Source organism: Pteropus medius, unplaced genomic scaffold (assembly GCF_902729225.1).
Source record: "Pteropus medius unplaced genomic scaffold, Ma_sr-lr_union100, whole genome shotgun sequence".
Classification (NCBI taxonomy): domain Eukaryota; kingdom Metazoa; phylum Chordata; class Mammalia; order Chiroptera; family Pteropodidae; genus Pteropus; species Pteropus medius.
In genome coordinates, this window is record NW_024354886.1 from 6009193 (window position 1) to 6031194 (window position 22002).

Here is a 22002-nt window from a genome sequence, read left to right on the forward strand (position 1 = left end):
CTCCTCAAGGAGCAGGTGCTGGGGGGAAGAAGTGGGTGAAAGAAGATGCCTTGGCACCTTTGGGCTCTCCCCTCCTGGCTCGGCACCCCTAAAACCTCCCCAACTATTCCCCAGAGACAGGCATCCTGAGGCCACCTTTTCCAGACCCTCCCCCATGTCCCCACAGCTAGTCCAGGTCCACCAACCCTGAGCCACCTCCTCCTCATAAAATGGAGGGAACTTTCTCTCTCCAACTTGGAGGGTTCCTTTGAGCCCCAGGAGTCAAGCACCCCAGCCAACCCCTCCCTTTCCTCACCTCTGTCCTGGACACCACACCAAGGGGGCTCTGCACACTTCCTTCTAGCCTAGGATGCTGCTTCAGCTGCCTCAGCACCCCTCCTCCAGGTCCCCAGCATTCCCCAAAGACTGGGGGGCAGCTTCCTTCCCCCTCAGTTTGGTGTCCCTAAGGGCAGATAAGGAGAGAGTGAGGGGTGGTGATGAGGACAGGACCCCTGAAACACCCATAGGAGAAAGATATTCCTGAAGAAGTTGTGTCCCCGGAGTGAGGACTGAGCTGGGCCCCCACTTGCCACCACCCAGAGACTCCCTAAGGCCTCTCCAGTGCTGCTCAGGCTACCCCAGGACTGTGACCCCTGGGACAGGGGCAGGGCCACTCAGGGGTTGGTTCTGAAGGGGTAGAGGGAAGATAGAAGGAGGGAAGGTTGAATAACAGATCTATTTAAGGTGAAAAGGCAAAAGCAAGTGTCCCTGCCAGAGCTGACGATCTGTGTGGTTTAGGATGAGGTGGCGCAGACTTATTCTCCAGAGCACAGAGGGGCATCCTGTGATGTGGGCTTTGGGCTTAGGACAATGAGAAGGCCACCTCTCAGTGCCTGGCAGACCTGGAGTCCTGGTATTCACTGTCCTCAAGGGGTGAGTCATAGCCCTAACACTGGAGTACCCTGTGCAGGTGACAGTCATACACTCTTCATCTCATCTGATCCTTCCAACAGTCCCCCTCACAAGCAAAGGGACCAAGGTCTACATTTGAAGTCACAGAACAAGTTGATGCCAGAGCAGAGACTTGGACTAAAGACTCGGGCCTCTGAACTATGCTCTTTCTTATTGTAAGCCACACAAATCAACAGCGGCACATGTCCTCTGAATGAAAGCATGAGCTGATGAATGAATAAAAATTAACTCAGAAAGGATACCAATACATTTTTCAACAACAGATCCATCAACGTTTACTCAGAGAAGTTGGGACAGGCCTAATGTTTAAGGCTGATGCCCAGGAGGGTCGACAGTGGGTGGTCCTCGGTGTAACCTAGCAGGGTGACTCTCCACACCTATGTGTGTTTGTGGGAGTAGGAATGGGTGTGAATGGGAGAGGAAAAAGAAAAAGAGCAACATTATGTGAGTTACAGGTGTCCTGGAAAGCCTTAAAGCCACCCAGACAAATCTTATTGTACAGATGAGGAAACTAAGGCCCAGAGAGGGAAGGGAATTGCCCAATGCCACACAGCAAGTGATGGGCAAAGTCAAGCCTTAAAAATGGACATTTGGACTCTGGGTCAAGTGAGACTGATGGAGAATTGCATGTATGCAGGGAGTCAGGGTCCTATTCTCAGAAATACTGCCACCAAGAAGGTATTATACCTTCCCTACCTAGTCAGTGGAGGGGGATGGCTGGAGCCAGGGCCAGGGACCGCAGAGATGAGAGGCCTCCATCTCCACTTTTGCCAATGTCTTCGGGCAGGATGATGACATACTTGGGCATTCACAAAGCCTGCCTCCTCCAGGGTGATCTCTGGCGAGGCCAGTAGCTCTTGGTGCTCATGGATGCCCATCTTTCAGAGGCGAGACTCACACTGTACTACCAGAAGTTTCTTTCCACGAAACCTGAGAGCCAGAGAGATGGGCAAAAAGCACACAGGAGTAGGGTGGAGCAACCTGCTGGAGGTCAAAGGAAGAAGAGGCCACCCCAGCTTTTCAAACCTCGGCCAGGTCCTGTATGGTCACCCCAGCCATAGCTCTTTCTTCACCCATTACCTGGATCCAGCCAGACACCACCTCCCCACCACCCTGCTTTCCCCAAGAAACACTTTCTATATAGGCTCCTTCCTGCAAGCATGAGTGTGAGTCTCATCACCTCCTAAGGAGAGCATGCAAAGGGCAGATATCTGTTTCCCCTACTCTGGCCATCAACTCAAGAGCATAGATCTGGAACCATCCAAAGGGCCTGGGTTCAAGTCAGAGCTCTTCCACTTACTAGTTGTGTGACCTTGGACAGTTACTTAACCTCTCTGTGCCTAGTTTCCTTACTGTGAATTGGAGACTATAACAAGACCTACTTCAGAGTTGTAATGCATTATTTTTGCGAAAAGTGCTTAGAAGAGGATCTGGCTCATAGAAATGACTGTGTAACTGTCAACAATGATTCTATTATATAATCACCACTGCCCCCTTCCTCATCTGCCCTCAGGAACACCCTCTGGGGCACTGTCACAGCAGTGCACACGTGATGGCAAAACCAGGGATGGAGGTGACCACCGAAAGAGAATGCTGGGGTGAGAAAGGGTGATGCTCGAGGAGCCACAGCCTGTCACAGCCCCCACCTTGCTGCCTCCCAAACCCTGAGGGTGGAGGACCCTAGCTAGAGTGAGCGTGACCTCCAGCCCAGCCACCTGCTGGCCCCCATCTTAGGTGGTCATCTTAGGTCTTCTGATACCACCTGGTGGTAAGAAGTGGTATCGCACCCATGAGCCACTAGACAAGGGGGACTCCTTGAACCTGGGCAGGCTGGGAGGAGAGGTGGAGGCACCGCACTTACCCACTGTATCTGTTGACCTAAAAGTCTTACGTAGCGGTGACTGGAGGGTGACGATGCCTGGGACACATAGCTTAAATGAGTTGCCCTCTTCCTCCATTTCCTCTTCATTACCTCATGGGGAAACCCTTGAGAAGTAACTAAGTATGTGCCAGGTCACTGAGAAGGTGAAGAAGGCCTCAAACTTGCAGCCCTGTCCCCACATAAAACAGAAAACAGGAGGGAACAGCAACCAAGAGGTTAAGAAAGGGTGCTGCTACCCCTTGGCCCAAGCCATATATCTTGGGACCCAACCAGATATGGGGAGGGAGCCCACACAGGCCTCCCCCACACTACCCCAGCTTGGCTCCACAGACCTTGGCCATGGCAGATTTCTGAAGCTGCTTGTACAAGGTGAGGAGGTGGTTCCAGAGAGTTGTCTCCACTTTTGAAGAGGCCAGACTGAGGTCACCTGTGAAGGGGCAGTGTCACTGACGGTATGAGCAATAGGGGGTGGCTGAGGCCCAGGCCCAGCAGGGCAGGGACATCTGGAGAGTTGAGCTGAGGGTGACGTTTCCTGGTGTTCATTAGCAAACACCTAGTATGTGCCACATACAGTTCTAGGCACTTTACAAAGGCCATCTCATTTAATCCTTATAACTACCTTCTGAGATAAGTACTATTGCATTCTCATTTTATAGATGAAGAAACTGAGACACAGAAAAGTTGAGCAATTTGCTGCCATCACACAGCTTGGCACAGTGGAGCTGGGATTCGAACCTGGGCAGTTTGCCACCAGCATGCCCTGAGACTGTGTTTCTTCCAGGCCCTACACCCCTGCAGAGTCCTAGAAGAAGAGGGTCTGTTTCTGACCCGCCCCTCCCCGCCCCACACGCATACGCCTGTGGCCACTACCATTGAGCAGATGCTCCTTCTCCCTGGTGAAGGCCTCAGAGCTGATCTCCAGTGATCCCATGGTCCTCTGCAGGCATCCTTGCTCCACCTCCAGAGCTTCGGCAAAGTGGCCCCTGATCCCAAAGCACAGTCAGATGGAGATGGCAGGTGGGACCCAGAGATGTAACAAAGACCCTCCACCCCCTACCCAACCCCTAAGGCTCTCCCACAGGCCTTGCTCAGCCCCTCTATCCTCCTGCTCCCAACAGCTACCTTCTGGGCCCTCTGGGGGCTTCATCATAGAGATAGAGTGTGGGGAGCAGAGAAGTGGGCCCCGTTCCTCCCCAGGGGTGGGTGCCAAGTCCAAATGGGAGCGAGACAGGAGGGAGAGAGTGGGGAGGGAAGGCAGGGTGGAGTAGGGTCGAGAAAGGAGCTGGAAAACAATGGGAGCCCGGCTCAGCCTGGCATACTTCCTTCCCAGTCGCGAGCTAACTCTCTTTCCTTTTGGTGCCTCCATCCATAATCTCTCACTTGTGGAATGACCCTCATCTCTGCCTCCTTCCCTGACAAACACACAGCCCCATCTCCAGGCTCCTCCTCACCTTTGATGGGTCAGTCTTTCCCCACCCAGGTGCCCTGGTCCAGTCCTCTACCCATCCAAGAGCCCACATTCCTGGCACTTCCCCAGTTTGGGCCCTCCCATCTCAGGCCCATATCCTTCCCCCATCTGACATCCAGGCTTCATCCCAATACTTCCATCCCAGGCCCCTTCCCATCATCCATAGTTTCTCACTTGTCTGAGGTCCCTGTGTCCCCAGAGAGCTCCCCTGCTGCCGCCTCCTCCTCTTCTCCCTTTTTGTCCTTCTCAGACATGTTGCCCAGCACCTCCTGGCTTCCTCTGGGCAGGACTGACTTCACCTTTACACCCTGGGCCACGACCCTCAGGACTTCTTTGGGGTTGGGGGTCTGGCCCCGTGTTCCCCATTCCCAACCCTGAGGAATCGTGCTGTGACGGGGCCACAGAGAGGGTGTAGGGTGCTATGGTGGGCGGCCTGGGCTCCTTCCTCCCCACTCCCTCCTGGCGGTCCATCATCAAGGGGATGGTATCCTGCTCTTGCAAGAGGCATGCTCCCTCTCTCAACAGGGACTTGTCAGAGCTCTTTGAGCTGCTCTTGCTCCCCGCAAGGCTACGAAAAAAGTGGAACATGGAGGAGCAGCCCAAAATTTAGGATCAAAGGGTTGGAGCTGGGCTCTCCATACTGCGAGGGACCCTCATTCAGAGGGAGGGGCCGTAGCGGCCACCCCAGAGCTAACTGCTTAAGAACAGGAGTAGTTTTCAAATTAAAACCTCCAATTGGAAACTTCTAGGAGTTCTAGAAAGTAAAGATCAAGCAGGTGAAGTGGGGATGGGGGAAAGACATGGTGGGGGGTTTACTTGGAGACAGAGAGGGCAGGGGATTGATGAGGCAGGGGAAGGAGAGATGGGGAGCCAGTTTATGGGATGGTTAGTGAGGCTCCAGGAAGCATGAGGTTAGGGGGCAGGCAGAGGAGGCTGGGAGCACCCAGACCCTGAGGACTCAGCACACCCTCTCTTCACAGGGCTTGTCCTTGCCTGGCTGTGGCTGTTTCTGTCTTTGAGGACCATTGACGATGGTCAGATAGTATCTGTCCTCCCTTTTCTCTCCCCCCTTGCCATTCAGCTTGCATGTGCCCAGATGGGGGTGCAGACCGACTGTTTTCATCTGTTTACCTGCCTAACGCCTTCAGAATTTCTATCTCCAGAGACTACCGAGGTGCCTGATACACGTCTTATTTGTACGTTGAATCTTAATTTAGTATTGTTATTCCTCACTATACCTATAGACTTAGTTATAAACCCAGCTCAGTGACCTTGAGAGAGTTCCTTAAATAAGCCAAACCTCTGTTCATCTGTAAAATGGGTGTAGTCGATGGCACCTACTTCCAAGGGTTGATGAGAAGATTCTATGAGACAATGGTTGCTAAAGTACATGGCACACAGTGGTGCTTAAGAAACATCACCACCCTGGTCTTTTTATTGGTACTAATTGATGGGAGGGGGAAGAGATCAAGGATCAGGAGTGGGAAAAGCAGTGGGGGAGGAGCCTCTCCGTCAGGCTGGGGATGTGGGTGGGGGCTCCAGCCCAGACTGTGAGATGGTACATCCGCATCCGGCGGCCACAGAGTAACTTCCTCTAGAGGGAGCTGATTGGAGCCAGTAACAGCCGGCACTTCTATGATCGCCGAATCCTCTCGGTTCCTTAGGGCCACGCTGGGACGAGCAGAGGCTGCATCCAGACTCCAGGAATTCACTGACTCCCGTTCCTGGTAGCCAGGCCTGGACACCTACTCCTGGGAGCAGACGCTGGTCCCTCGGCATTTCCAGCCTCTGCCCCACTGAGTCATCCCGGGCCAGGGTCCAAGCAGGTAAGCCGGGAGGGTCCAGCCTATTCTCCCCGCTCTGGGCAACACAAGGCCTAGGGTGGGGCAGGGAGCCCACTGGGGGCTGGGTGGGGAGGGGAAGGCTTAACAACCTCTGCTAGGAGCCTAATCCAGCCAGGCTGCCTCTTGGCTGCCCCTCAGACAGCTTCCCTTCACGCTCTAGCCCTGGGTGCCTGAGAATTGGGTGCCAAAGAATCAGGGCCTCTATCGGTCTGGGGGATGGGAGTGGAGGTCAGAGCCAAGGTCAAGGGCAGGGGGAGAACTCACGGTGCTTCCTGCTGCCCCAGGAACCCTAGACTTAGTTTTCGGCTCAACAAGGCATTTCCGCTGGGGAACATCCAGGGCCTAGCAAGCCCAGTTGCTTGGGTGCGGGAGATTCCCCTTACCAGACGGCAGGCCACTTAGATGGGGGCGGGGGTAGGCCCAGGTCAGCATAGGCTTCTGGTCCTGGGGCGGTTCTGAGGCTCCATCAGGTCCCTGGCAGTGAGCCCTGGAGTGGTGAGAAAGGGAGGTGCAGATGCAGTCGTCATCCTCCGGCCCGTTTCCTGGGGTGCTGAGGGCAATGCTGTGGCCACCCCTCCTAGGGCCCTGGATGCCGGGGTGCAGTCCCTGGGTGTGAATCTTGGCCTTCTTTTGGGGACAAAAGAAGAAGCAAGGGCCTCTTGCTCCGGAAGAAGATACCGGGATGGGGGGGTGTGCCAGGCAAAGGTCTGTTTCGAAGAGCTCCCAGAGGTGGAGGAGGGAGGGTCTGTCTTGTCCCTGGCTCTGCCTGGAGAGCGCAGGGGTGGAGAGCTGAGTGCACTGTTGGTCCAGCCTTCTCCACCCCTTCTCCGGAGAGCCCTTGGGACACTTTTGAAAATGGCCCCAGGCCTGAGAGGGAGGGAATGAGGGAGGCTACCCAGGCCTTCCCAGGGAGGAGGAGCCACTCTGCCTGGCCCAGGGTGGGCTGTACCCTCCCTAGGGATGGGAGGAGGGGCACTCCCTTCCAAGGTGATGGAGGCAGCTTGGAGGTGGGAGGGAAATGAAGGGGGTGCAAACTGAAAGTGAAACAGCTCATGTTCAGGAAATACTCCCTCTGTCAAGGGTTCACAGAGCAGATCAGGGCTGCGGCCAGGACCGGGCAAAGAGGAAAATTGGGGCTGGAAATGAGAGCAAGTGTGTGGTGGTGGAGGGGTAGCTGTGTGAGGCAGGTTGGAGCTGTGAAGAAGTTCCCACTTCTGGAGACTTCCTCAGCTCACTGCGAAGCAGGAATGGGAAGGCACAGGCCATAGGTATCCAGGGAAAGTTGCCCTGGAAAGGTATCCTCTGAGATCCACAAACTGGAAAGTAAATCTTAAATCAGTGTTGAGTATATGGACTCATGGAAATTCAGATAACCATCCTGACTCCCTGACTAGCTATGTGGCCTCCGGCACTAACCTCTGTGTGCCTCACTTTTCCCACCTGTAAAATGGGTATGATAATGCTTACTGGGTTAATGTGCACTTTCGCTGTCCCACACGCCCTGGAGGGTGCTCGTACATGGTAGAAGTATACCACAGGTACTCAGGAAATATTTGTGGCTAACAGGCCTTAGTTGGAAAACAGGTGTGCTCTGACCAGCCAAAGGGAAGTGAGACCTTTGAGGACAGCCTTCATGAGTCATTGGCTTGACGGTGCAAGCTCGTGTCAAGCGTGTGCTGGGTAGGGTGCAGGAGGGGGCTCAGAGCAGCAGAGGGTTCGGAAACCCCAGCCTCTGAAACTACTCAGGAGTGAGGCGAAACGTGACTTAAGACCCAATAGGGCAATGCTGTGGCCACACCTCCTAGGGCCCTGGATGCCGGGGTGCAGTCCTAGGTGTGAATCTTGGCCTCCTGGCTATTCTCACCCCCAGGCTCCCCTGAAGAGTTGCCAATAAAATGCTCAATAAGTTCTGATTCCACTAGCAGACTCCATAGGGACCCAAGCTGGTGAAATAAGAGTGACTAGAGCTAGGACTGTGGCGTCCTTTGGGGAGTGGAGGCCCTGTCGCTCCTGTGTGGTTGTGGGAACCACTCATCCGTGGCCCCTGCTTGCCCTCATCTCTGCTTTTTCTCACCCGTCCCCACAGGCTAACACTGCCCTCCATTGGGACCTGAAAAATGGCGTCTGGGCAATGCCCAGGCCCTCCCAGGCAGGAGTGTGAAGAGCCTGCCCCATCCTCCACTTCGGGTAAGGGTCTTTCTACCCCCTCACCCATCCCATACACTCCAGGGCTGTCTGTGAGGATGGAGAGGACAGAAGTAGAGAGGGCTAGGCAGGACTTACAGGCAGGCTCTCCTGTCCTAGTTTACTCACCTTGGATAAAGAAAAAAATATCTCCTCACCCAATTCAGGTGGCCCATTGAGCTCGAAGCCAGAGTGAAGTCAAAGTTAAGCCCTGGGAGTGGGGATGGGTCTGGGCCTGGGAGGGTCCAGAGGCCAGAAGATGCTAAGGAGTGAGCGTGAGGTGGGCACAGCGCCATCCCAGGGCAGAGGAGCGGGATGAGGTCAGGAGAAGGAAAGGACACTGGGATGTAACTGGCCTATCCCTGGAGTAGGAGAAATAAGGAAGTTGGCTCCTCACCCAGTCAGGTCTGCTCAACAGGGAAAACTTTATGACTTTGAGGAAGAAGTAAGATGGCTGCCCTTTTTCCTCTTCCAAGGATACCATCAGGGAAGCCTGCAGCTCACAGACCATTACGGGCTGTTCCCTGGACTTTGTGTTCAATCCTAGGTCTGTCGCTATTCCCTTACGTGACTTTTATGGCCCCACACTCCCTAAGCCATAAGGGCTGGGTCCTTTGCACATGATAAAACAAACTCGGAGGCCCAAATGCCTGGGATTGTACCCTGGCTCCACTGCTCAGTCTAGCTGTATGACCTTGTGCAAATCACGTAACTCCCCTGTGCCTTAGTTTCCCCATCTGTAAAGTGGGGATCACTTCACAAGGCTGTTGTGGGGATTAAACGAAAAGTGCCAGAAGACCACCCACACAGAGTAAGCATGTGGGTGTTACATACGGACTGGAGTAGGGCCCTTCTGTACAGGGGCGAGGAAGGCTGTGGCCTTGAGGAAGAGTAACCATCCCTGAAGCTCAGGGCTACCAGGTCCAGCTGTTCCTTCCTCCCTGATTCCTGGCTTTGATCCCCAGAGGAGCAGGTAGCCCGAGACACAGAAGAGGTTTTCCGCAGCTACGTTTTTTACCGCCATCAGCAGGAGCAGGAGGCTGATGGGGCGGCTGCGCCTGCTGACCCAGAGATGGTCACCTTGTCCCTAGAACCTGCCAGGTGAGCAGCGACAACCCCCTAGGCCCAGAGGGATTTCTTCAGGGCAGCGGAGGCTCACACAGGGTCACCATGCAGATCTTGGGAGTTAGGTGGGGTGGGGGTGGGTCTTGTCCTTCTCTCGTTGCTGCTCCTCTTTCATCCTGGTCACCCGCCCCAATGGGAGACCTTATCCCTGGGCCCGGCCCTCGCGTCTGAGAACACTGTCAACCTCCAAAGAGGGGTGCACCAGGCTGGGGGCATCTCAGACAGAACCCCTTCGATGTGAGCCTGGGCCTCAGCCCTGACTGCTGTCTGTTTCTCACCTGCTGTGTCCTGTTCCTCCAGCACCATGGGGCAGGTGGGACGGCGGCTCGCCATCATCGGGGATGCTATTAACCAGCGCTACGACGAAGAGTTCCAGACCATGTTGCAGCGCCTGCAGCCAACGGCAGAGAACGCCTATGAGTATTTCACCAAGATCGCCTCCAGGTAGCCCAAGCCACTGCTTCTCTGCTGTGCTGTCACCACCACACTGCACCCTGCCCATGGGATGGGAAACATGCTTCTCTGTCAGTGTCCAGAAATATGTTTGCTGTACCTGTGTCTGCTATAAATTCACATGTGGCCTTAGGGCCCTGTCTTTCTCTCCCTGGGTCCCAGACTCCTCATCTCTGGTACAAAGCTCATAGCTCTTGTGAGTTCTGGCCCTGGGGACTTGACTGTTTAGATCAGGACTGCAGAGGGGCCCGGGGTGGGGGTGTCCCCAGAATCCCCCAGCCCAGCTAGGACACAGCTGTCCTTTCAATTTGGAACCACATTTCATGCCAAAGATGGTAAGGTTGCTACCCTCTACCAGGTCCTGGAGATGGCTTCCAGATGCTGTAATCACATCAAGAGGGGCAATGCAGTGTAGTGGTTAAAGAGACCAAATGCCTGGGTCAAATCTCAGCTTTGCCACTTACTTACTTTGTGACATTTTCTAGCCATCTGTCTCCTGGTCCATAAAATTGGGAAATATGCTTAGAACGGAGTCCGCACTTACAGATGTTAGCCATTGTTACCACCTGGGGCAGGGAGGTCAGTCCCAGGGCAGATTTGAAGCCGGGGTGAAGGCTGGAGTAGGCAATAGATTTAGAATCAGTAATCAGAGCTGAAATGTCTTGCCCATGTCCTTAGAGCTTAGAGGCCACCCTCTATCCTGCTGTGGTTCCAGGACTTGTCCTAACTTCTTCTGTCCTTTTCTCTCTGCTGTCCCTCGGGCTGCCAGGCCAGCAGCAATGCCCACAGGTAATCTCCCCGCTGCCTCCATCCGCTCTCTCTGCCCTGCGCCTTCTCTGTGCCTTTTGCCCTCGCAGCACTAGGGCCACACAGCAGCAGCAGCCTGCTTCTATGCCCTCTGAGCTTTGTCCTTTCACAGAGACATAGGCTCTTCCCAAGTACAGGCGAGGCTGGGATAGCCTCTGACACCTTGATTCAGAGCTAAGCCATTTTGCTTTCCAACTGGGAGAGGATTGGAGGGAATATGGGGTGGGAGAAGGAAAGAAGGCTGAAGGGCCTCCTGGGGGGCTTCCACTGACAGCATCTATGCTCTGCCCTCAGCCTATTTGAGAGTGGCATCAACTGGGGTCGAGTGGTGGCTCTCCTGGGCTTCGGCTACCGCCTGGCCCTACATGTTTACCAGCGCGGCCTGACTGGCTTCCTGGGCCAAGTGACCCGCTTTGTGGCCGACTTCATGCTGCATCACTGCATTGCCCGGTGGATTGCGCAGAGGGGCGGCTGGGTGAGTGCCCAGCACTAGCAGCTTCCTCCATGCTGCTGGGGCTGCCCCCTTCCCAGCCCCACCTCAGTCCCATGATGCCTATATATGCTGCCAGTCCCTCTATGACCACTGTCTTTCTCCTGGCAGGTGGCAGCCCTGAACTTGGGCAACGGCCCCATCCTTAATGTGCTGACAGTTCTGGCTGTGGTTCTGTTGGGCCAGTTTGTGGTACGAAGATTCTTCAAGTCATGACCCCTGGAGGAGCCCTTTGGGGTCCCAGCTGAGACCCCTGCCTGGACTGTAGCCAAGCCTTCTCCCCTTGCCCCCTTCCGTGCTGGGATCCCCTCCCCGCAAGAATACAGAAGCTTTAGCAAGTGGGTACTCCAGCTTTGAAGGACCCTTACCCAAGGGTCAGTCAGGTTGCAGAGGTGCCCCAACATTGCATGGTGCTAATGGGCCCATCTCTGGGCTCAGCTGTCTGCTGGGTGTTGGGGAGGTCGATAAACTTGGGAGCAAGGGGCTGGGAGCATCTTCTCTCCATTACATTTTTTTTAATGGTTTTAGCTTTTTATAATACCCTTGAGAGGACCCCGCCATTCCCACCACTATGCCCAAAGCCAGGACATCTGGGATGTGGGGGTTAGTAGGCCTACCCTGCATTCCCCAGGATTCAGTTGTTCTAGAAGGTCAGAACTTGAGAGCTGGGCCTGGAGCTCAGTCCTGGCCCTCTCTAAGCACCATATCCCAGGAACAGGACTGACTGGCGGTGGGGGACAAAGACTTGCTCAGCACCCCCTGCTCCCATTCCCCCACCCCATATTGCCTTGGCAGTTAGATTCTCAGGGATTCTAGGTCTGGAGTGTGGGGTGAGGGTACAGACCAGAGCTGTATGAATTTATCCATCAGGTTTTCCAAACCCACCTCCTGAGGTCCTTGATTCTCTCCCTTCCCCTCACCTGTTACCACTTTCTCCCAACCCATTCCTTTCTAGTGAAGCCTGCCTGACCCCATCACTCCACATAAGGAAAGAAGCCTTGGGCGAGTGGAGTGCTGAGGACCCCCTCCTTGCACACACTATAGGGTTTAGGACTGTGGTTTGTTATTGTCAGGGAAAGAGGGTAGGGGGTTTGTCTTGAGGTTTCTGAGTGAGAAAAGGGCTAATTACCACCACTAGGAACCCCAGGGTTGGGATCCTCCCTCATGGCCTGGGCACAGTGTAATCTGGGGGTATGGATGGGAGAACTGTGAATACTTGAATCACCCCCGCTTCCCCCACCCGACCTCCCCCCATCCTCTACACTCATCTGCCTAAGCTCCTCCTGTGGGTGGGGGTAGGAGAGCCTTGTCTATCTTGCCCAGCCTAGGAATTTGGGTAGAGAAGTTAAGCCAAATGCAGGGAGGGGATGCAGATGGAGCCCAGTAGCCACTTCTACCCTTTAAGTGTGTCTGAAAATAAACTGCCATCCCCCCATTCCCACTAGTAATTTTTATATCTTCTGCTACCCCTCTTTCCATCAGGATGGATTCAGGGAACCTGGGCATGCCTGGCATTCACCTGGTTTGCTACTGAATAAGGTCTCTTGGGTTTCCAGAATCCTGTAAAGGGCTAGGTGTGGTTCTACAGCCCCCTAGCATGCCTTGGCTCCTCCCCACCTCTCTAGCCCTTTTTCTAGGCACTTCCATCGTCTGAGTACCAGGCGAGTTTTCCACCCCCTTAGGAAGTCTTGGATTCTGGCTACAGAGCTGGTGGAGCAGCTATAAATGTCTGGGGACCCCCACAGGCTACCTCAAGCCTGGTCTGAATTCTCCCTTCCTTGGGCCACCACTCACTCTAGCCTAAAAGCCCTTCCCCATGTTCCCCACAACTAACTAGCACATACACAGTACTTTATAGTTTTGGCGCTGCATGGAAGTCCCTCTGGGGACGCAGCCGGGGATGATAAATTAACAAGCATGGAGCCAATCTACAAAGGCTTTCTAGTCCTGGGCACTCTGGTCTGTTTCTGACACCCTTCCAAAATGGTCACACGGAGTCCTAAAGGACTCAGGGGCTTTAACTCCCCTGAGGGAGTCCTGCCAATCCCCTTGCTCCTCCAACTTGGCCTTCAGAGTCCACAGAAAGACACAATCATGGAGACAGGAACTGCAGCAGTGGTGGCTGGAAGGGTGGTGGCTACAAAGCACCCTGCAATCTCCTGCAGGAAAAGCTCATAGACATTTATGGAACACTGTTCTGGGCTTCATAATGAGAATTTATCAATCATGCAACATGACATATAAGGAAACAGGTGCCTGCTTAGTCACCAGGTAGGAAGGTAGGAAAGGGCCAGGAGCTGGCCCTTGCCAGCAGGATGCCGGCTCGAGGTTTTACACGGAGATCGGAGGGGTGGGCGCTGGGGCCGTTGGCTCAGGAGCACAGGACCGCCAAGGCGTTAGGTGGGGAGGGGCTATCTGGTATCCTCGCCGCACCGCGGCGCGAACCCTCTGCAGATCAGCTAAGGGCGGGCGGGCTACCGAGTCCAAGATGGCCGCCGCCGCCGCGAGAGCACGTGGGCGGGGCCTCCGGGCGCACCGCCCCCTCCCCCCCAGCCTGAGGCCTTTCTGCAAATGCAGATTCTCCTGTGGCTGGAATAAAAGCGGTGGGCAGTGGTAGGGCTTGAGGCTTCTACCACTGTAAGAAAGGAGTTGGAACGCTGTCCTGAAAGGCATGGGGAGCGCCGGAAGGGCTTGGCCTGTGTCTAGCCCCGGCCCCTCCACCTTCTGTTCTGCAGCCAGGGTGAATTTTCCAAAACCGAAATCTAAGCGTTTAGGGAGATGCTGAAACCAGGGCGGGAAAAGTTAGGAGGGACAGAACAAGGCAGGGACTGGGGGGGTACAGGGGAGCAAATGGGTTCTCAGGTGTTGAGGAAATTAAATTCTCAAAATGCCCTCGAACTTTGTGGTTCTTCTGAAATTGTAGTTTTATTTCCACTGAAGAGGTCTAGATTTCTGTCTGGTGCCACTGAGCTGAGACAGGCCAGCCACAGAAAAGGAGCATGTTCAGGTGTCATCCTCTCAATTGTGTAGTGTCAGTATAAACTCCTGCTCTGCATTTTACCCAGCACCTTCCCACCCGCACCCTGCATGTGTTTGCTGTTTTACCTCCTCTGAAGAAAGTGTATTTTAGGTCACTGGGTATCCATCCAAAACAAAATCCTCTTTCATCCAAACCATTCAGTAAACTGTTTGAACGAGTTTTTATTACCTAACCATCTGAACAGTATTAAAATTAATTCATTAGGTAATCAAAATAAATGAAACCACCATACCCCACTCCAGTTATGCACATGTCACATGTAAAGGTCCTTGATCAAAACACTTGTAAAATATGGATTTAGTTCGATGTAAGTAGAACAGATGTGCATAATCCTGGGTTGAGGGATGGGGAGGGGGATAGAGAGAATGGAATTACTAGAGATTTCTGGAGGTCAGGGACCAGAAAATCAGGCAAAACCCTGCATCTGGGACATGTTCATCATGCTGGACATGTTAAAACAGTAAACATCAGACTACTGGGATATAAAAGATGGGAGATTCAGCCCAGTAGATAATAAGAGGACAAAATACAGTGATCTGACCTATTGAGCACAGGACTGGAAGCAGGTTCCCAGGACATTGTATGAATGATCTGGTAGAAGGGAAGCCTCACAAGACCAAAATCAGGTGTAAACTCCCAGACTGCAGACCAGTATCGTCCGAGGCCTGTTACGAACTGGGCCACACAGCAGGAGACGAGAGGTGGGTGAGCAAGAGAAGCTTCATCTGTATTTGCAGCCACTCCCCAGCACTATCATCACCACCTTAGCTCCACCTCAGACATCAGGCATTAAATTCTCATAGTAGCACTGGTTCCTGGTGCCAAAAAGATTGGGGGATCACTGAGATAAAGGACCAATAAGGGCAAACTCTGGAAAAGTTTCTTAATAACTGAAAGGACTAAAGCCACAAAATTTCCCTTGACCTGGAGTGTGGAATTTTGCAACAGATGTGGCAGGCACCAAATGGATCCCTGTGGGATGTGTGTATATATGTGTGTAGCATCTGGAGAGTAACAGTTGAACGGGCATCGATTGTGGAATTCAACATGAAAATCAGTATACCTCTCAGCTCTACTCACCTCAATTCTTCCTTTGCAATCTTGAAATCATTCCCGATGCCCAATACCCCAACTTTTCCCAACACTGGCTAAGAACAAAGCAAGAAAGTTCTTCAGATTTGTCTGCTCTGTTGTATCACGCAGTGTATCTATTTTGCAGAGTTCACAGCACAGACTTTTGTGACGATTGGCTGTATGGAAGCTGGGCTCACCAAGCTTCTCAAGTTTTGACCTGACCTTTGACTCTACTGAGAGCAACTTCTTCAATTCACTTGTGCAGATGATTAGGCTGATTCAAGAGTGGTAACATTTTCTTGCTAAGGGAGGACCACACCAGGGAAAGGCAGAGTGCTTTGGCAAGTCCAGCATCTCTGAATTGTGATGTGAATCAGAGTGCAAGGGAGGCACTGGGCTGGGCTTAGGGATGTGGTTCCCAGGTCTACTGAAAAAGAATGAGGTTTCAAGAAACCTGAATAACACTGTTACCAGGCAATGTATGAGAAGGGATGTGTGAGAAGTGCTATCCTGGTAAGAGGGTGGGGAAATGCCCCTGGTTGTGATATGTAAAGTCATGGACAAGATTGTCTTCACATGACCTTGGACTTTCATTCTGGCCTGAAAAATGGCTAGCTAGGAGTTGAACCCCCTTTCTTCTCTGGATGAAAGGAGCCATACTCAAGCTCAGCTTACCATGAGACTAGGGGCTATTCCAAATATTTTGTGTCCCTCTCACTGGCCAGATGGGGACACAGTAATACTCAGAGGTCTGAGGTCTCTTGCGCTGACACCTGACTCCTGTAATGGACTAGTACCCTAAATCCAGACTCTATGGTGCTAAGCAGCCTGGTGTCCTTTGTTGATAAGGCTGCTTTTTCATGCCAGCTCCATACAAAGGCAGGGCGATGGCAGGAAGGCCCTTCCGTTGCAATGCACACGACAGAGCAGGCCCAATAGCAGGCCCAGCCACTACTACCCTGGCTCACCTCCCTTGGGATGAGAGGAAGGCCCTCTTACTGACCTCTTATTTTCTCTTTTTCTGTAAAGCTGTAAAGGAAAGACACACTACTGTTTTCTGTCTACTCACACCACTACTGTCACTTCTGACACTTCTGGCCTCCAAATATATAGGAATTTTTTCCACACCAAGCAATTCCATGACACCAGCTGGGTGTCCTACAATTTAACTCAGTTCTGACCCTATCTATCTGCAGATGAGAGTCAGATTCCACAGAGTTGAGGCTCATTCGTACAAGACTGCATCCCCTTCCTCCCAACCATCAATTTCAAGTGTAGGTTGTCACCTACCTTCTGACCTACTATAAATCAGAGGTTCCCACGATCCCTCATCAGGTTTGATAAATTTGTTACAGCTGTTCACAGAACTCGGAAAAAGTTTACTTACTAGATTAACTAGTTTATTACAAAGGCTATGAATGAACAACCAGATGAAGAGATACTTAGGGCGAGATCTGGAAGAGTCCTGAGCAGAGGAGCTTCTGTCCCCATGGAATTTGGGGTGTGCCACCCTCCTGACAAGTGGAGGCGTCCATGTTCCCATAGGCATGTTGATTAAACCATTGGCCATTGGTGACTGGTTCAACCTCCTGCCCCCTCTTCTCTTCCTGGAGGTGGGGCTGAAATTTCCAAGGTTGGTTCCTTTTGGCAACCAGTCCCCATCCTTAGGGGCTCTCCAAAAGTCACCTCATTAACATAAACTCAGCTGTGGTTGAAAGGTGCTTGTTATAACAAAAGGCATCTTTTTCTATATCACTCTTACAGGAAATTCCAAAGATTTTAGGAGCTCTGTGACAGAAACAAGGATGAAGACCAAATAGATATTTCTTACTATAATATCAGAAAAGCCTATTTACTATAATATCAGAAAAGCCTACTACAATATCAGAAAAGCCTATTTACATGCTACATGATGCTGCAGAATTTGTCTTCAACCTGAGTGCCAGATAGGGGGAGACTCAGAAGGGTTTTGTCCAATGGGAAAGGAAACTTGAAGAGGGTAGAGGAAGAAGAGCTGGGGGCACAGGGGTTCCAGCATAGCGTCTCAAATGAATTTCTCTTCCTTGCTGCTCAGGGCCCTCCCTGGCACCACACTTCATACTGCAGTACCTCCCTCTGTTCACAGCTGCTCTGAGTCAGACACTGCTTCTCTACATTGTTCACTCTTTGTATCCTCATTCTGATCTATTCCCACTGCCAAGGCCTGAGGGCGTATTCTCAATTTTCTAGATTTTGGTCCTGTCCTGCTCAGATTAATGTAGGGAGGGGGCAAGAGAACTAAATGTTAAATCAAGCTATATTCAGAGACTGCAATATGCTGATCAGCCCTAAAGCCAGACCAAGAGGAAACCTACAGAACAAAGGAAGATTTCTGCTGGGATTACTAACTAACCATTTACTCATACCTTGAAGGGAAAACAGAGTCTTTAAGCCACACCCTACACAAAATAAACACAATCATTCCCTATGGCTAGAACCTTTGGGAACCTATAGGTCAAAGACTGGGAATTGCCAGCAGGCTTTCTTGCCACACCCATTGCTTTTAACTCCATACCCTTACTTTCACAGGCGTACGCATACCATCAAGGGAAAACAAAGTCTTTAAACTGTAATTCACAGAAACTAAGAATTATCTATAAACTAAACTTCCCAACCGTTTGGGTTCCCTCTGACTCTCTTCTCAGTCCCTCTCAGTGTCTTTTTCTCTGTTCCTTTCAGTGTCTTTTTCTCTGTCCCTCTATTGTCTCTGTTCTGAGCCTCTCACAGACTCTCTCACTCTTTGTCTCAGAGAAGACCATGCTCTGTCTATGAAGCGTTACCCCCTTCTCTAATAAACTTTCCTTTTGACTCTAACTCTGGCGTGTACTTGAATTCTTTCCTGTACTCAGCCAAGAACCCTTTCTCTCTCGGTGCAGGGCCACTCAGGGGAATTTGTCCTGTCCTGCATCAAAACCATCCCTCGCACCCCACAGTTGCCAAACTGGCTTCACAAAACATTGTCATCCTCGCGTTGCATTTCCAAAAGGAGCTCAGATCAAGATGCCTTCCAGGAAGTTCCATCATCCAGGGAAGATTAGCTCTTACCACAGGAGAGGAGACAAAATGCCTAAACTTTGTCACAAACTTTCATACCTCCCATCTTTTCTTCTAAGGGCCCATTGATTTTTCCTAAAAATCATGTACTCTCTCCTAAAAAAAACCTACATAAACCACTCCCCGCCCCCCTTTCTTATTAAGGTGGTATTTAATCTTGAATTCTGAGCCACCTTTGGGAGTTATATATTTTTCCAAGTCCCATGTATACATGAGGTATGTATGTTAATAAACTTATGTTTGCTTTTCTTTTGTTAATCTGTCTTTTCTTACAGAGGGAGAGAGAAAATGGTTTTTCCTCTCCTACACATCCAATACTAATTCCTTCTCTGCCAGGAAGCCTTCTGTGACCACCCCTCCAACTCTGGGTCAGCCTCTCTCTCCTCTCCTCTCCAGTGCCCCTTGGGATCTGATCCACTCATTTGAAAGTTAATGGCTTTGTCCATTTTTACTTTAAGTGTTGGAACGTGGTATAAGTATTAGGTCTGCTTCTTAAATAGTTTTTAGGCCAGTCCCTTTAAATATGAAAACAAATGATGTTGTAGCCGCCAGCACCCGAAAGACACACGGACCACCAGAAATCAGTGAGTTGTAGGAAACGTGCTCTTCATTCAACCAGCTGGGTCTGCCAGGGGTACACAGACCCCAAATTAAGCAGCCCCGAAATGTAGAGGTACAGGGTTTTTAAGCCCTAAATCCCATTCCTCATTCCGTCTTAAACACAAAGGTCTATTTTTCTCCTATTCACTACCTGTCAACCCACAGGTCGGTTGTGCAAACGGGGGTACAGAAGCAGAAAGCTTATTGTTAGAATGTTATGTTCCCATGGGTGATAGCCTATGTTCCCATGGGCAATAGCCAAACAGTAATTTGCCAGCCAGCACATTCCCTACTGGCCTTAGCAGAAAATCAAATCCTTGATTCTTCGTGTGGAATTCGCTCATAACCTCTATTTTGTAATACTAAAAGTTTAATAGAATTATTTCTCTTCCTTATATATGCAAACAAGAAATTTAGGAAACATGGGCCAAAAGTTAACAAGAAGAGGAGGAGGATTAAAGGTCCAGCTATAGCAGATAGAAGGGTTGTTAGCCATGTGACCAATTGAACATCCTATGAAACCAGTTATCTGATTCTAGTCTTTGTTTTTCTCTGGCATCTAAATTTCTCTCTACTAGTCGTAAGCTCTCTCTAAATACTCCAGAGTTATTGGCATAGAAGCAACAGGTTTCACCTAGAGCCATACATAATCCATCTTGTTCTAAGAATAAGAAATCTAAACCTCTTCTATTTTGGAGGACTACTTCTGCTAGTGAATTGACTTGAAGTTCTAGCCTGCTGAGCTCAGTTAAGTTTAAGGGAGTTCCTACCCCGACATAGGAAGGGAGTTTTTGGGTTTAGGCACAACCAGCAATCTTGTCCTATGTCTGGGGTGGTCTTATTTAAGACCTTGTGTATTGTCGTTAGCAAAATTATTAATGCTCCTTCTGGTTTTGGTTGTGGCTGGTCAAATGCCTGGGCTAAAGAGGAAAAAAGGAAGAAACAGAGGGTTAGACTTATGTATGCTTGAGTCTTAGTCTTAAGGGCCCGTCTTCCTGAGTTGTCCACTCTCGTGCTGCCTTCACGTGGGAGTGATGAATCCATGATGGGATGCCATCTACTTTAACTGCAGAGGGTGTCATCAGGTAGACAGTGAAGGGTCCTTTCCATTTGGGTTCCAGTCCCTTGGAAGTGAACTTCCGGATCCACACAGAGCCCCAGGCTGAAACTGATGGGGAAGTCTGTCCCCTGGGGCTGAGTGGGCAGCACGAACCCCAGACCAAATCTCCTTCTGTACACTTTGAAGGGCCTGTAAAGACTTTAAGTAAGACAAGGTTACGTAGTTCTGCCTTTTTCTCATCTTCTATCCTAGGTACTAAAGGTGGGGGTTTTCCAAAGAAAATTTCAAATGTGGTGAATCCATTAATATATGGAGTACACCTGGCTTGGAGAAGAGCAAAGAGGAGAGTTCTACCCAGGTCCCACCAGTTTCTAATCCTAAGTTGACTAATGTCTTTTTTAGGGTCCGATTCATTCGCTCTACTTGGCCCGAACTTTTGGGGCCGGTAGGCGCAGTGGAGTTTCCATTGCAAATTTAGGTAGCTAGCCAATTGCTGTGACACATTTGCTACGAAGGCTGGCCCGTCATCCAACCCTAAAGTTCTAGGGAGACCAAATCTAGGGAGAATTTCTTGTAGTAGTTTCTTAGTAACTACTAAGGCAATCTCTTTCCTGGTAAGGAAGGCCTCTACCCATCCTGAAAATGTGTCTATAAAAACAAGTAAATATTTGTAGCCCCCTACAGTCGGGGTTATCTCAGTGAAATCTACTTCCCAGTGGTCCCCCGGATAAGTTTCTCTTTCCCTATGCCTAGGTTCTTCTATCTTCCCCTTCTTTGGATTAATTTGGGCACAGGCCGGGCATCGTGAGGCAATCTCCTCTGCAGTTCTTCTCCCTTTTAACAAGTGAAAGTAGGGGTCTAAAGCTTGGAGCATCTTAGTTCACCCTAGGTGTGTGGTCTGGTGTAGTTGGTGGAGGAGAGTCCTTCCAAGGGCCTTGAGAGCCCGATTTTTCCATCTGGATTGTCCACCACTCCTGTTGGTTCCTAGTGGCTCCCTTATCTTGAAAATATATGTTCTCTTCCGCCATATAGGTCGGAGACGGAGGCAGTTCTGGGAAAGGGACAACAGTCAGGAGATGTGGTGGGGGCCCCACTGGCCTTGTGGCCGCTGTTCTTGTCTCTGCATTGGCTCGTCAGTTTCCCTCAGCCTCAGGACTATTCCCTTTTCAATGCCCTTTACAAAGAACAATAGCAAGAGTCTTAGGCATCTATATGGCTTCAAGTAAGGCTAAGATCTTCCCCTTGCTCTTAATGTCCTTCCCAGCTGAAGTCAGAAGCCCTCTTTCCTTGTAGATGGTTCCATGTACATGTGCAGTGGCAAAGGCATATCGGCTGTCAGTGTATATTGTGACTGCCTTATCCTTTCCCCATCTTAGTGCCTCAGTGAGGGCGATGAGTTTTGCCTTTTGAGCAGAAGTCCTATGGGGAAAAGAGCCTGTGACCAGATGGTGCCAGTTAGAGTTATGACCACTGCCCCAGCATACCTCCTTCCTTCCTGCATGAAGCTGCTCCCGTCTGTGAACAGAACTTCATTGGCCTCAGGCAGAGGGGAGTCTTTGAGGTCTGGCCGCGAGGAACACACAGCGTCAGTGCAGTCATGAACGGGGGACTCGGGGTCTGGGTCTGGCAACAGATTGGCTGGGTTGATGACAGTAGCTTTGGATTTTAGCCATATGTTTGGGGTCATCCGGTGCCTCCCTGTTGTTGAACGCCTTCTGGGCTATCTCAACGAGTTGCGACAGGTTCATCCCTACAAAAACTTCTAATTTTTTGCAATTTACACCAGATATCAGGGGCTTCCTGAGTAGCAAAGGCTATATTAATTGCCTGCTGATTCTCAGGGGCCTCAGGATCAATGGGGGTGTATACCCGGTACACCTCATTCAAGAAACACTCCAGGGGATTCCTGAGGTCCCTGTATAACTTCAGTT

At 51.2% G+C, this 22002-nt stretch overlaps 2 protein-coding genes across 4 annotated transcripts; one reads left to right on the top strand and one right to left on the bottom strand.

The window, feature by feature from the left end:
* Window positions 1-1217: 1217 nt before the first annotated feature.
* On the bottom strand, window positions 1218-5757 carry LOC120597672 (gametogenetin-binding protein 1-like). 2 transcript variants are annotated; one of them, XM_039856318.1, is made up of 5 exons: window positions 4476-5757; window positions 3704-3816; window positions 3166-3260; window positions 2924-3002; window positions 1218-1881 (listed from the first exon to the last, which is right to left on the bottom strand). In XM_039856318.1, exons 1-4 carry the CDS (start codon window positions 4553-4555, stop codon window positions 2925-2927), a joined length of 366 nt encoding a protein of 121 aa, XP_039712252.1. In that variant the 5' UTR covers window positions 4556-5757; the 3' UTR covers window positions 1218-1881; window position 2924. The 2 variants fall into 2 exon arrangements, with proteins under 2 accessions (XP_039712252.1, XP_039712251.1); XM_039856317.1 differs by lacking the exon at window positions 1218-1881 and having other exon boundaries at window positions 1898-3002.
* A 146-nt stretch (window positions 5758-5903) lies between these two features.
* On the top strand, window positions 5904-12641 carry BAK1 (BCL2 antagonist/killer 1). 2 transcript variants are annotated; one of them, XM_039856301.1, is made up of 6 exons: window positions 5904-6127; window positions 8232-8332; window positions 9295-9430; window positions 9755-9898; window positions 11009-11189; window positions 11316-12639. In XM_039856301.1, exons 2-6 carry the CDS (start codon window positions 8263-8265, stop codon window positions 11418-11420), a joined length of 636 nt encoding a protein of 211 aa, XP_039712235.1. In that variant the 5' UTR covers window positions 5904-6127; window positions 8232-8262; the 3' UTR covers window positions 11421-12639. The 2 variants fall into 2 exon arrangements, with proteins under 2 accessions (XP_039712235.1, XP_039712236.1); XM_039856302.1 differs by lacking the exon at window positions 5904-6127 and adding an exon at window positions 6830-6850 and having other exon boundaries at window positions 11316-12641.
* The last annotated feature ends 9361 nt before the right edge of the window (window positions 12642-22002 follow it).